The sequence below is a fragment of the Leucopleurus acutus genome (genome assembly GCF_964270905.1).
Source record: "Leucopleurus acutus genome assembly, chromosome: 20".
NCBI classification, from domain to species: Eukaryota; Metazoa; Chordata; class Mammalia; order Artiodactyla; family Delphinidae; genus Leucopleurus; species Leucopleurus acutus.
In genome coordinates, this window is record NC_139162.1 from 56,138,486 (window position 1) to 56,153,261 (window position 14,776).

Here is a 14,776-nt window from a genome sequence, read left to right on the forward strand (position 1 = left end):
CTGGCCTCCTTTACTGTTCCCCCAACGTCCCACCTCAGGGCCTTTGCACGAGCTGGTTCCTCTGCCTGGAATCCCAGACTTTCGCAGTACCAGCTCCTTCTTGTCATTCAAGGCCCTCCCTGACCACCCTACATCAAGTAGTCACCTGATCAGGTCGCTGTTCTATTTTCTTCACAGCACTAATGCCAATCTGAAATTGGAAATTTATCTTGTGTTTAAAAAAATGTATGGATGTACTCATTTATTTTCAGTACCCCCGACTTTACCCCCCGCCATGAGAACTCCTCGAGGGCAGAGATGTTATCTGTTTTATTCACTGCTGAATCCTCAGCACCCAAACCTGGGCCTGGCACATAGTAGGCACTCAACAAATCTTTGGGAATAAATAAGACGACACCAGACACTAGGCAGAGGTGAACCAGGGTAAGAGGGAGCTGAAGGGACAGTTGCCAAGGAGGTGGGGTTGGGAAGAAAGAAGGGAGAAGGTGGGGGAGGGAGAGCGTGACCCCCCCCCCCCGAAGGGGCTGTGATGGGGGCACTGGACCTGGGAGAAGACCCATGAGGCTGTGGTCAGAGGTGGGAGTCTGGGCTTGGTTCATATTCCCACAGGCTGCCAGGAGGGTAGTGGATGGGACAAGGGGCTCCTGGAGGGGGCGGTGGCTGAAGAACTGTCACGGAGGGAGGGGCAGACTGGTTTGTCTGGGAGCCTGGGCTGGGTTGTGATTGGGTGTCATGGGGAGCGGGTCCCCCAGCCTTCAGGGATCCTCTGAGAATGGCAGGCACAAGACACCTCTCACCTGCCCACCCAACCTCCCTCAGGAGCTGAGAGCTCATTCCCTCCCATCCCCCCAGGGCATGCAGGGTAGGGAGCAGGGGGTCATAGAAGTGTGGGTCCTGCCTCAGGTCCGCCTGGCCCAGCACACAGTGGGACAGGTCAGATGACGCTGAGGGACACTCTGGGGGGACCACAATGTCCTCAAAGAGGTCGTGGGTGGAGGCGTCCAGGGCAGCGAGACTTAGGCTGGGGCCAGTGGGGGCCACATCACAGGCCACCCCCAGGAAGGGGGATGGAGGTGGTGGAGGTGGCCTTTGGGGTGGCGGTCTCTGGGGAGGTGCCTCCTGGGACAGGATGGATATGGCCAGGCGCTGGGTGGCAGCTTCGATCTTGGCAAACTGCCTGCAGAGAGAGCCAGGCATTAGCTGGGTGACCACGAAGGACTCCTCTCCTATCTGCCATCCCAGGAGTGATTTGTCCCTTCTATCCCTCCACATTTTTCTTCTCTGTGCTAATGTCTCTGCCCCTGGGTCCATTTTCATGAGTCTGACAATGTAATCTTTTTAACCCCATTCATAGGGAAGCTCTGAACAGCTGTGGGGTTTGTGCACTGCACAAGGCAGCACATCTCGTCCAACACTACGCACATTTTTGACATTTAGATTTAATATGACTATATTCCAACATGTAAAAGTAAAAAATGTCTTAAGGAAGGGGTGCCTTTAACAAAATTTTCACACAAAGGTGCACTGTGGGCTGGCAATGTGACTATAACATGATGCCCTGTGGATTCTACTGCCTAAGTAGTTATGAATCTGCATCTCCACCAACCCTCTCAGTATCTCAACTAACCCCTGGTTGGAGTCCCCACCTTCCCCCACCTGGATGACTGTAATAGGCATTGCATGGGTCTCCCCCCAGTATTCCTAACCCCTCAGTAACAATGCAGACGGGGGGCTTCCCTGGTGGCTCAGTGGTTGAGAGTCCACCTGCCGATGCAGGGGACACGGGTTCGTGCCCCGATCCGGGAAGATCCCACATGCCGCGGAGCGGCTGGGCCCGTGAGCCACGGCCGCTGAGCCTGCGCGTCCGGAGCCTGTGCTCCGCAACGGGAGAGGCCACAGCAGTGAGAGGCCCGCGTACTGAAAAAAACAAAAAACCAAAAAAACAAAAAACAAAAAACAATGCAGACGGATCTCACAAACTGTTAGGGGCTGAACTGTGTCCCCCTGAAATTCATATATTGAAGTTTTAACCCCCAGGACCTCAGAATGTGACTGTATTTGGAGACAGGGTCGTTAGAGAGGTGATTACATTAAAATGACATCATCAGTATGGTCCCTAATCCAGCAAGAGGAGATTAGGACACACAGAGGGATGACCACGTGTGAAGCCAAAGAGAGAGGCCTCTCCCTGCCGACACCTTGATCTTGGACTTCAGCCTCCAGAATCATGAGAAAGTATCAATACACTTCTGTTGCACTAGTCTGTAGTGTTTGATTATGGAAGTTCTAGCAGGTTAATGCAAAAACATAATGTTGAACAAAAGCGGTGAGTTAGAATAAGTGGATACGTGACGCCATTTAAATAAAGTTCAAAAACAGGCTAACTCAGTCGACAGTGAGAGAAATCAGGATGTGTGGTTCATGGGAAGGAGGTACTACCAGGGTCTCTGGGACAAGGAATGCCCTGTTCCTGGATCTGAGTGTTGGTTACGTCAGTGGGGCCCCTTTGGGAAAATTCATTAAACTCCACACGGTTGATGTGTTCATTTTTTTGTACTATGGTAAACTTCCAGGAAACGGTTTATTTAAAAATGTATCTGAGGGCTTCCCTGGTGGGGCAGTGGTTGGGAGTCCGCCTGCCGATGCAGTGGACAGGGGTTCGTGCCCCGGTCCGGGAAGATCCCACGTGCCGCGGAGCGGCTGGGCCCGTGAGCCATGGCCGCTGAGCCTGCGCGTCCGGAGCTTGTGCTCCGCAACGGGAGAGGCCACAACAGTGAGAGGCCCACGTACCGCAAAAAAAAAAAAAAAAAAGTATCTGATATTGTATGACTCTGTTTATGTGAAATGTCCAGAATAGGCAAATCCCTGGAAACATAGAGTAGATTGGTGGTTACCAGGTGCTGGCGGGGAGGGAAGGATGGGGAGGGAATACTAATCGGTACCGGTTCTCCTTTGGGGTTGATGAAAATGTTGCAGAACTAGGTGGAGGTGATGGTTGCAAAACATTATGAATATACAAAATGCCTCTGAATTGTACACTTTAAAATGTTCAAAATGATGAATTTTATGTTATATATATATATTTACATTTATATTTATTTATTTAATGTATTTATTTTTGGCTGCATTGGGTTTTTGTTGCTGCACGCGGGCTTTCTCCAGTTGCGGCGAGCGGGGGCTACTCTTCCTTGCGGTGCGCGTGCTTCTCATTGTGGTGGCTTCTCTTGTTGCAGAACACGGGATATAGGCGCGCGGGCTTCAGTAGTTGTGGCGCATGGGCTCAGTAGTTGTGGCTCGCGGGCTCTAGAGCACAGGTTCAGTAGTTGTGGCGCACGGGCTTAGTTGCTCCGCGGCATGTGGGATCTTCCCGGACTAGGGCTCGAACCCGTGTCCCCCGCCTTGGCAGGCGGATCCTTAACCACTGCGTCACCAGGGAAGCCCAATGTTATATACATTTTCCTATATTTAGTGAGAGCTGCCTCTGTGACACTGTCTTTGATGCCAAGGAGGATAGTTATGCTCTGAGTGCCCCAGGGAAAGTTTTCAGTAATGGGAGGTCAGGTTAAATGTCAGAGGGGGTGCGGGGGTGGGGGCGGGGGACTGATTTAAGATTCATAACAACTACATGCCACGTATGGTCCCTGACCTGAACAAAGTAAGGATAAATGGTGTTTAGGGCTGAAGAGTCGTGACATTTATGATTTACTTTTAAACTTATTTAAAACATATAGATGAAAGAAATAGGCTAAGATGTTATGGACAGTAAAATCTAAGTGATGTTACATGAGGGATCAATAGGCCAGTGGCTCTTAAACTTCAGTGCACAACAGGAAGGACACCTGGAGGGCTTGTGGGAATGCTGGTTCCTGGGCCCCCGAGTTTCTGGGGTGGGGTCCAAGAATTTGCATTGCTAACACACTCCTAAGTGATGCTTAGGTGCTAGTGGTGCTGATCTGGGGACCACCTTTTTATTTTTTATTTTTATTTTTTTTCGGTACGCGGGCCTCTCACTATTGCGGAGCACAGGCTCCGACGCGCAGGCTCAGCGGCCATGGCCCACGGGCCCAGCGGCTCTGCAGCATGTGGGATCTTCCCGGACCGGGGCACGAACCCGTGTCCTCTGCATCAGCAGGCGGACTCTCAACCACTGCGCCACCAGGGAAGCCTAGGGGACCACCTTTTTAGAACTGCTGCATCAGACAACTGTCTTGACTTTTCTGTGGGTTTGAAAAATTTCACAAAAAGTTAAAATTTCATAGCGTGGGTGGGAGGGGGTTCCTGAGGGAGCAGGGCCTGAGCGGACCTGGAGGGAGGAGGAGGGCGTGGTGGGAAGATGCTGAGGAGAGCTTGTCTCTGACCTGGATCTTCCTAGGCTGAGCTTGAGTGCTGAGGGGAATGTGATTCAGAGCTACCTGGGCTGCCCTCAAGGCCACTGGTGGGCAGCCTGTGTCCCTGGGGAGCACGTGGTAGAACGGGGCATGGGGGTGGGGAGGTTGGGATGCTCTAGCAGAGAAGCTGGCCCTGGGGAGCAGGGAGGACAGACAGGGAACCTGGGAGGCCAGAGGCTGGCATTATCACAGGGTCCAGATTGGGGGGAGGGCTGAAGATGGGGAGGGGTACTTGAGCAGAGGAGGCTGAAGAGGAGTTGGGAGGCCAGCTCTGGAACACAGGGCTGGACCCTGTTTGGGGACATGAGTGTTTTCCTCTTCAATGGTGTATGTGTGTGTGCGGGGTGAGCATTCTGGGTGTGGCCACAGCTGGGCATCCTGGTGGAAGGTGGCTTGCAGTATGGGGGCAGTGTTTAGGCTGAACCGGGCTCCCATTTACTCAAATTTGGTTCCACGACCTCCTGAGGCACAGTCCTGGGCTGGCTGGGGGGAGCCACCTACTTACAGAAAAGCAGGTCCTTTGGCAAGTCACTTTACCTCTCTGTGCCTCAGTTTCCTCATCTGAAAAAGGAGGATTATAAGAGCACCTACCTCCTGGGGTTACTGTCAGGGATTAATGAGTTCATAATCACTGTAAGTGAGTACGGGGAGTTAAAACTGAAGTACTTAGAACAGTGCTCGGCACATATTAAGTATCAGATAAATTTTAGCTACCATCATCACCATCATCATCACCATCACCATCACTATCATCACCATCATCATCCTCACCATCACCATCACCACTATCACCATCATCCTTATCATCATCACCATCACCATTACTATCATCATTACCATCACCATCATCACCACCATCACCATCATCATCACCATCACCATCACTATCATCACCATCACCATCACCATCACCATCATCATCCTCACCGTCACCATCATCCTCACCATCACCATCATCATCACCATTATCACCACCATCATCGCCATCACCATCATCATCACCATCACCATCACTATCATCACCGTCACCATCATCATCACCATCACCATCATCATCATCACTGTCACCATCATCCTCACCATCACCATCATCGCCATCGCCATCATCATCAGCATCACCATCACTATCATCACCATCATCCTCCTCACATCATCACCACCATCACCATCATCCTCTTCATCCTCACCATCACCATCACCACTATCACCATCATCCTCATTATCATCACCATCACTGTCATCATTACCATTATCATCCTTACTACCATCATCACCATCACTGTCACCATCACCATCACCACCATCCTCCTCCTCATCACCATCATCATCAAGTCCCTGAGATGCTATATCCAGGCAGGACTATAAAGTGGTCCAGAGCATGGGCTCTGGATTCAGACTGCCTAGGGTTGTATCAACTGTCTAGCTGTGTAGCCTTGGACAAGTCATTGAACCTCTCTGAGCTTCCTTGGCTGTAATATAGGGGAAAGACAGAACCTACAGTGTGAGTTTGTTGGGAGCATTAAGTGATGTAGTGTATGGCAAGGCCTTAGTACACTGTACCTGGCACACAGCAACCTCAAAAAATGGTTACTGTCAGAGGGTGAGGGGAGAGCACAGGGCAAGGTGGGATGGTGCTGGGTGGGTGTGAGAGTGGGGACAGGCTGAGCAGAGACCTGAAGGAACAGAGGTCTCCATCCACATTCCTGGAGACAGGGAACCGCATTGTACCACAAAGGGAAGAGCATGTGCAAAGGCCCAGAGGCTGAATGGTGAAGTGCTAGATGGGGAGCTGAGGCTGGCAAGGGGAACAGGGGCTACTAGGGCAGAGCCTTTGTCCTGAGGGCGATGGGGAGCCATGGGAGAGGGGCCAAGTGTGGTGTGTGGGTTAGAAAGGCGCTACCTTCAAAAAGCCCCAGAGTCGGACCCCATCTCCACAGCCCAGTCCCCCACCCATCATCTGAGCCACCATCATCCCTTGCCTGGATCACTGCAGTAGCCTCCTACACAATCTGATCTCCGCTCAACACCCAGAGGGATCCTTTCAGATTGTACCACATCCCAGCCCAGAGCCCAAGTCCCTCCAGAGGCCCATGAGGTCTCCACGATCAGGGCCCTGTTTCTTTTGAACCTAATTCCCTTCCCCTTTCACTCTGTTCCAGCCACCCCAGCCTTCTTACTTGCCCTGGAACACACCAGGGATGTTCCTGCCTCAGGGCCTTCGCACGTGCTGTCCCTTTCCTGGTATGCTCTTCCTCAGACATCCACAGGGCTCCTTCCCTCACCTCTCTCAGGTCTCTGCTCAAATGTCACCTCCTCAGTGAGGCCTTCCCTGACACCTTACCTAAAATACCAACCCTCCCCCAGCATGCCCTCCGCAGCACTTATCACCTTCGAACACACCATATTGTTTGTAAAAATCGGGGTAAAATTCATATCACTTAAAATGAACCATTTTAAAGTGTGCAATTCACTGGCATTCAGTACATTCATGATGTCGTGCAACCACCACCTCTAATTAGTTCCAGAACTTTTCATCACCCTGGAAGGAAACCCGGTACCTATTAGCAGTCTCTCCCCATCACCCCCCACCAGCCCCTGGCACCCACTAATCTGCCTTCTGGCTCTGTGCATTTGCCCGTTCTGGATATGTCACAGCAATGGAATGATACAATAGGTTGCCTTTTGTGTCTGGCTCCTGTCACTCAGCACTGTGTCTTCAAGGCTCCTCCACTTTGTAGCATCATACTGTATCATTCATCTCTTTATTTTGGCCTGCCCACTGGAACACGAGCTCCATGAAGACAGAGAATTTTGTCTGCTTTGTACTGATGGGTCTCTGGGGCCGGGCGCACAGTTGGCACTCAGTAAATGCATACTGGTGTTGATTGCATCCAGCTCCGGGGTCCACTTCTCTCTGTTCGGTCTGGGCCTGGTCTCCCCAACACCAAGGGCTCCCCTCCCACCCCGCTCCCCTCACCTGCAGATCTGGTTGTGAAGGAACCTCCTATGGTTGGGCCTCCTTTTGGGGGGCTGGGTCTGCCGGGGGTGCAGGGTGCACAGCACATAGGCGGCTGCCCCAGTCATGAAGGCATACAGCTCCCGGGGGCCGGGCTCGGAGATTCCAGAGGCTGACGGGCCCCGGGGTGCATGGCCAGGGTGATCTGGAGTAGCTCCCCCCAAATCTGTGAGGGGCAAGGAGCAGCCAGGGCTGTAGGTTCAGGGCTGGGGGGTGGGGGAGAGGAAGAGAGATGGGCTTTGGGAGGGTGGGTGGGCTCTGCAGGGAAAGGCCCTCCCCGGGCTGGCAGAGGCAGGGTCTGGGCAATTAGAACATCCCTGAGGTTTGAGGCACCTGTAGGTGGGGGTCTGATATAGGAAGGCAAGGGGGCAGGGAGGGGAGGGGTCTTTCTGTGTGCCCCCCAAGGGCCCAATTAGCACATAGTTGGACCTGCGATCTGGGACAGTGCAGTGTAGGTGGGGGGCCAGAGGAAAGCTCCTGGAGATGGCCAATTAAGGGGACAAAGCCCTCATTAGGGAAGCGAGGCCAGGAGCAGAGTCAACGGCAGCGATAGCAGTGATTAGCGTGGAGGAGCCATGATTGCAGGCTAGTGGAGGGCGGTGGGAGGCTTGGGTGCCGGCTGGGAAGGAGGGGAGGTGGCCCCCGGGGGGCATGCCGGGAGCCCCCGCTGTGGGCAGACATCCCACATCCATCCACCCACCTCCAGACCCACTTGCCCGTGCCTCCTTGCCTCCCTCTGCTCCAGGCCTGGCGTCCCAGGGAAACAGCCTCAGAGAGCAGCTTGCCGGTGCCCAAGGTCTTCCAGCCTGCAGGAGGGGCTGGCTTTGGGGGGGAGGGTTGACCTCCAAACCCTGCGTTTCATTTCATACCCGAGCTTCTGAGTGAGCAAGGGAGAGGGGAGGGGGGACACCTGTGGTATGGGCCTCGCTGCTCAGGTGGGTGACATGGGTGACAGCCAGGCTGTGGCAGGAGCGGAAGAGAAAACATGGGCATGGTTCCCCCCAAGGCATTTCACTGGGGGACTTGGGGGCCCTTGTGTTTCCGGGGGGCTGGGACGTGGCAGGGAGGAGGGGCTGGCTCCTGGGGCTGGGAGTGGGGTCCTCTTGCCTCTGGAGGGTGTTGGCCAGAGTGGGGGAACCTGGTCTCCGCTGGTGCGGGAGGGAGGGAGCATCTCAGTGTTTGCTCTGAGAAGACTGCATTGGGGGTTTGTGTCGGGAGGTATATGAGCGTCCTGCGGATGCCCTAACACATTGTCGCAAACCTAGTGGCTTAAAACCATGCACAGGGTCTTCCCTGGTGGCACAGTGTTTAAGAATCCAGCTGCCAGTGCAGGGGAAACAGGTTCGAGCCCTGGTCCGGGAAGATCCCACTTGCCCGTGCGCCACAACTACTGAGCCTGCGCTTTAGAGCCCACGAGCCACAACTACTGAAGCCCACACGCCTAGAGCCCATGCTCTGCAAAGAGAAGCCACCGCAATGAGAAGCCTGTGCACCACAACGAAGTGTAGCCCCTGCTCGCTGCAACTAGAGAAAACCTGCGCACGGCAACAAAGACCCAGTGCGGCCATAAATAAATAAATAAATATATTTTTAAAACCCCCAAAACCATGCACAGGGATTCTCTCGCAGTTCTGGGGATCAGAAGTCCAAGATGGGTCCCACGGGCTAAAGTCAAGGTGTTGCTTCTGGCAGCTCTAAAGGGAATCTATTCCCATGCCTTTTCTGGCTTCTAGAGGTCTCCCAAATTCCTTGCCTTGTGGCCCCTTCCTCCGTCTTTAAAGTGCATCGCCCTGCCCTCTGCCTCTATTGCCCCATCTCCTTCTGACCCCGACCCTCCTGTCTCCCTCTTATAAGGACTCACTGCATAATCCAGGATCATCTCCCCCTCTGAAGATCCTTAACTCCACCACACCTACAAAGTCCCTTTGGCCCCAAATCGCACAGTTGCAGGTTCTGCAGGTTAGGACGTCGGCGTCTTTGAGGCGGGGCACAGAGGGAGAGGCTTGGCCCCAGTGATGGCTCCTCCCGGGCTCCCCTCAAGGCCACGTTAACTGGGCCAGTGGTTGCAGCCACTGAGGCTGAGCCTGGGGCTGCCTCCGGCGCCCCCAGCACGCAGGCAGGGAGAGAGACACAGAACAGCGAGAGCTTCCCCCAGAGTTCCCCAGTGCCTGACACGCTGCACCTCGGTGAGGCCGCCTGCCCCTGGGCACTCACAGGAAGGCATCAGTGTCCCTATTTCCCGAAGGAGAAACTGAGGTCCGGGCACACAGTCACCCAAAGTCGCAGGCAGCTGAGCTGGGGGATTTAACCCACATGGGGAAAAAAACCCTTAGGAGGGAAACTAAGAACTCTGTAAAAGCTCTCATAGTTGTTAAATACTAAAGTATATTATTTCTAAGATCTATTATAAATATCCTTTTTGTCCTCCAAATGATACCTTGATAAAATTATCAGCAGCAAATTATAAAAGACTCTGGCTCAAGAAGAGAATATACATAGGAGTCCTTCCTCCCACCCCCGGCCAGGCGGCTTGTGGGATCTTAGTTCCCTGACCAGGGATTGAACCTGCACCCTCAGCAGTGAAAGCGCGAAGTCTTAATCACTGGACCGCCAGGGAATTCTCAACATAGGAGTCCTTTTGTTTATATATATATATAGTTTGTTTGTTTGTTTGTTTGGCTGCACCAGGTCTTAGTTGCGGCATGTGGCATCTAGGTCCTTGACCAGGGATAGAACCCGGGCCCCCTTCATTGGGAGCTCAGAGACTTAGCCACTTCCACCAGGGAAGTCCCAAGGAGTCCTTTTGAAATGAGAGCTATCAAATGTGATATAGTGTAATGTTAGGGAATAATTTTTAAAAAAACAAAACAAAACTCCTTGCCACCACTTGGGAGATCCTGTGTCCTGATTCCATCTTCCATTACCTCACTGGTAAAACTGGGATAAGAAGGTAGCACAGAGGGAAATTCTCCAAGCTCACACAGCAAGGAAGTGGCAAGGCCGGGGTCTGAACTTGAGATAGCATAGGCCCGAGATCAGGCCTTTGCTTCCCAGGCCCACGCACCATGCAGCAATGCCAAAGGCAGCATCGGCACAGCGGTGGCATCCCGGTGGGCAGTGGCCGTGGCAGAGGCCCAGCCAGGTGCAGGGCTTAGGGTGGGGACCACCAGGCAGAGGTTGCCAGAGGTCCAGTCCCTTGGGAGTGTATTGTGAGCTGCAATCAGTGAGGCCAGTAGCGGCGGGTGGACCAGACGTCAAGGACCACCCATGCACCTCACCACAGCTGAGGACAGGGCAGCGTGGACACAGGTGTGGGGACGTGACGGGCCCCCTGTGCTCCGCCCCCGGCCCCTGTGATTCTCCGTCTGTCTGTGACTCTCACCAGCTCTGGTGTTGTCTCTCCGTCCCCCTTGCTCTCTCCTCCTCTTCCCCCTGGCTCTCCTGCCCCTCGCTGGGTTGTCTGCAGCCCTCTCCTCTTCACTGTGTCTCTGATGACGCCTCCCACCACTCGTGTGCTTCTGGCTTCTCTCACCGTCTCTGTCCCTTTCACCACCTCTCGAGTGTCTCTCAGACTTTGACTGCCTCTTTTCTTGGTCTGGGCAGACTCGAGTGTGTGTGTGTGTGTGTGTGTGTGTGTGTCCGTGTGTCCCCTGGACATACGTGTGGCGTTGTGGGTTGGCATGGAAGGTTTCCTGTCCTGTTGCTCTCAGGCCCAGAGGGGAGGGCCCAGGGTCCCTTGGCAAGAGGCTAGGAGGGAGGTCTCTGGAGGATTGGAGGTCAGAGCTCAGGCCCCAGGACAGGCAAGGGGCCACCCCTGCATGGCTGGGGCATGACCTTTGCTAACCCAGCTCCAGGAGTGGGCTCACATCCAAGCCGTCAGAAGCCAAGGGCAACATCTGCTGGCCAGCTCTGTCCCACCGCCAGACCAGCCTGGAATACACTGGGGGCCACCGGCCGGCCGGCAGGGTCTGGCCTGGGGATGTTCCACCAGGGGGCGCCAACGTCCCAGGCTGTGCTGGGACTCCCCGCTGGAGTGTCCTCAAGGTGTGGCCCCCACTTTTGAGCCCTCCTCCCCGTTTTCGATCTTGATAAGAGCTGCTCTCAGCTCGGGGCTGGCTTCGTCTGATGTTTGTTGCGGACCCGCACTTGCAGGTATGAGAAGGTATTCACAGGCTCCTTTCTCCTATCCCAGCCCTTGGAATTGGGGGTGGGTGGGGCGCATGTAATCATTCAACAAACATTTATGGGGACTTCCCTGGTGGTCCAGCGGTTACAGCTCTGCGCTCCCAATGCAGGGGGTCGGGGTTAGATCCCTGGTCAAGGAACTAGATCCGCGTGCCGCAACTAAAAGATGCCGCATGCCACAACTAAAAAAAAATTAAGAGATCCTACATGCCACAACGAAAGATCCCGCTCGCTCAAGGAAGATCTTGCGTGCCGCAACTAAGGCCCAGCGCAGCCAAATGAATAAATTTTTTTTAAAAAAAAGCATTTATGGAGCACCTACTGTGTGCAGAAGCTGCGGATGCAGTGGTGAGCAAGACAAGCACCGTCTGTCCCTGTAGGAGTCCGGGAGGGAGATGTCTGTAAACAAGAAATTATGGTTCTGGATGTGCTGTGAGGATGCTGAGACTGGACAGTAAGTTGGAGGCCGGATGGGGCAGGGGTGCTACTTCAGTTGGAGAGGCCCTCTTTGAGAGGGTTATAATTGTCTTGCAACCTTAATGGAAGAGGTAGCAGCCAGGAGCTTCCCAGGCAGAGGGCACAGCAGGTGCAATGGCCCTGAGGCAGGAGCAAGCTTGAAGGGAGTGAGAGAGGGAGAGCGATGAGAGGAGGTGAAGTCAGAGAAGTGGATGGGGGCCAGACCCGCGGGGCTTTGTAGGCTAGGCAGAAGTTGGGTTATGAGGGCAAGAGTGATGGGGAGCCATGGAGGGTTTGGGACAGAGGTAGTTCCCGGAGCTCAGGGCCCTGCCCCAAACCTCCTTTGCAGGCCTCGCTGACCCTGCCCCTACATCCCTCTCCAGTGTGTGTGGGGGGGAAACTGAGGTGACAGGGCCAGGCTGGGAGCCCAAACAAGGCTTGTCCCTCCTTGCCTCCACCCTGCTATGCTGCAGCACTCTCTTCACCCAGTCCAAGAGGGACTTTGTTCCCCATAAAATTTATTGTAAAAATGTACAGGTGGCAGGTTCCTGGTGTCCCCAGCCCATAACTCAGAGGGGCCAACACTGTCGTATTTGTCTTACATCTTTTCTTCTGAGAAGAGCGATGGACTGAATCGTGTCTTCCCAAACTCATGTGTTGAAGTCCTAACCACCATACCTCAGAATGTGACTGTATTCACAGATAAGGTCTTTAAAGAGGTAATTAAATTAAAATGAGGTCAGTAGAGTGGGCCCTACTCCTATATGACTAGTGTCCCTACAAGAAGAGGAAATTTGGACACAGACAGGTGCAGAGGGGAGACCATGTGAGGACACAGGGAGAAGGTGGCCGTCTGCAAGCCAAGAAGAGAGGCCTCAGGAGAAACCAACCCTGCTGACACCTTGATCTTGGACTTCCAGCCTCCAGAATAGTGAGAAAATAACTTTACGTTGGTTAAGCCACCCAGCCTGTGGCACTTTGTTATGGCAGCCTGAGCAAACCAACACAAGAAGTGTATTTGTTATCTGTGCTGCATAACAAATTACCACAAACACAGTGGTGTAAAACAACGTGCATTAATTTTCTCACAGTCCCTGTGGGTCAGGAGTCCAGGCACCACAGTTGATCTGGGTCCTTAGCTCAGGGTTTCACAAGGCTGCAATCAAGGTGCAGGCTGAGGTCAGGGTCCTCTTCCAAGCTCGCATGGCAGAATTCATTTCCTTGCATCTGTAGAACCCTTGAAGGCTGGTGTCTTCAAGGCTAGCAGGAGAATCACTGATATTCCACTGCTCTGACCTCTAGACCCAGCTTTAAAGATCTTGCCTGATTTGATCAGGCCCACCCAGGAAAATCTTCTTGTATTAGTCAGGGTTCTCCAGAGAAACAGAACCAATAGGCTCTATCTTTATCTATCTATTTATCTATCGGTCTATCTAGAGAGATTATATATATTACATATAGAAAGAAATCTAGGAAATTCCCTGGTGGTCCAGTGGTTAGGACTCCGCGCTTTCACTGCTGAGGGCCTGGATTCCATTCCTGGTTGGGGAATTAAGATCCCGCCTGCCACGCAGCCAAAAAAACAAAAAACAAACAGAGGGGTCTGTTTTCCCCACACAGATGGGACCCTGTGAACTGTCCTCCTCCAGGGAGTCTGCCCTAGTTTCCCCCCAGGCTGGGTGAGGGGTCTCCTCTGGCTCCCATGCCCTGGGCAGCCTCCATGGGCTTCTGACGTGCATGTGAGACTCGCTAGATAGGCCTTGGTTGGAGCTGGACCCTGGGGCTGGAGACCCCGGCCTTGCCCCCAGTTAAGTCCCTTCCTGGTTGCAGGAATCACTTCCAGCTCTGTGCCTGGCCAAGAACCTTCAGAGAGCCTTTATTTACTGCCCCGCCAACCCCAGTGAACTGAGGATGATGCCCCTTCCATGTGGAGAGGCCTGGCAGGGCAGGGCAGGCTCGGTCACCCCATGAGAACCCCTAGAGATGCTGGAAAGGAGCATCCTCAGTCTGTGGGAGGCACAGCCTGGCCCCTTGGTTCCTTCTTCCTGGGACAGCTGACAGCTGTGACTTGGGGACTTCTCTTGCCTGCCCCCTACCCTCCCCCACACTTAAAGTGTATCTCTGCTCTTTTTACTCCACTTATGTGAAAAAGGATATTTTATTTTATTTATTTATTTTTTTATTGGAGTAGAGTTGCTTTACACTGCTGTGTCAGTTGCTGCTGTACAGCACAGTGAATCAGCCAGACGTATACATATATCCCCTCTTTTCCGGATTTCCTTCCCATTTAGGTCACCACAGAGCACTGAGTAGAGTTCCCTGTGCTCTACAGTAGGTTCTCATTAGTTCTCTATTTTATACATAGTAGTGTGTATATGTCAGTCCCAGTCTCCCAGTTCATCCCACTACCACACCCCACTTTCCCCCTTGGTAACCATACGTTTGTTCTCTACGTCTGTAGGATATTTTATTTTTAGTCTCTGGCCTTGGGAGTCCTGTCTTTGCTCCAGCCACCTCCTCTGGGGGGTTGGGTGAGGGCTGCTCCAGGGAGAGGTGTCCCCAACCCCAATCCTCTCTTCTCCAGTGAGTGCAGGCTGTGCTGTCACCAAGGTGTTGGACTGAGTGGCCAAAACCAGAATCGAATGTCCACACAGCAGGACAACCCCCACTTCTAGAGGGAAGGGAGGCTGGCCGAAAGGCTCAGGTGTCTGGGGTCCGGGAGCACTGGTGG

The 14,776-nt window shown here is 53.5% G+C and overlaps 1 protein-coding gene across 1 annotated transcript; it reads right to left on the reverse strand.

Annotated features, from left to right (window-relative positions):
• Window positions 1–730: 730 nt before the first annotated feature.
• LOC309977280 (uncharacterized protein C19orf85) lies at window positions 731–7,537 on the reverse strand (the record flags this gene model as incomplete). The annotated part of the gene is given in 5 exon segments (XM_082863320.1): window positions 731–793; window positions 797–844; window positions 847–1,177; window positions 7,366–7,525; window positions 7,528–7,537. Coding segments are annotated over 5 exon segments (612 nt in total).
• Window positions 7,538–14,776: the final 7,239 nt, after the last annotated feature.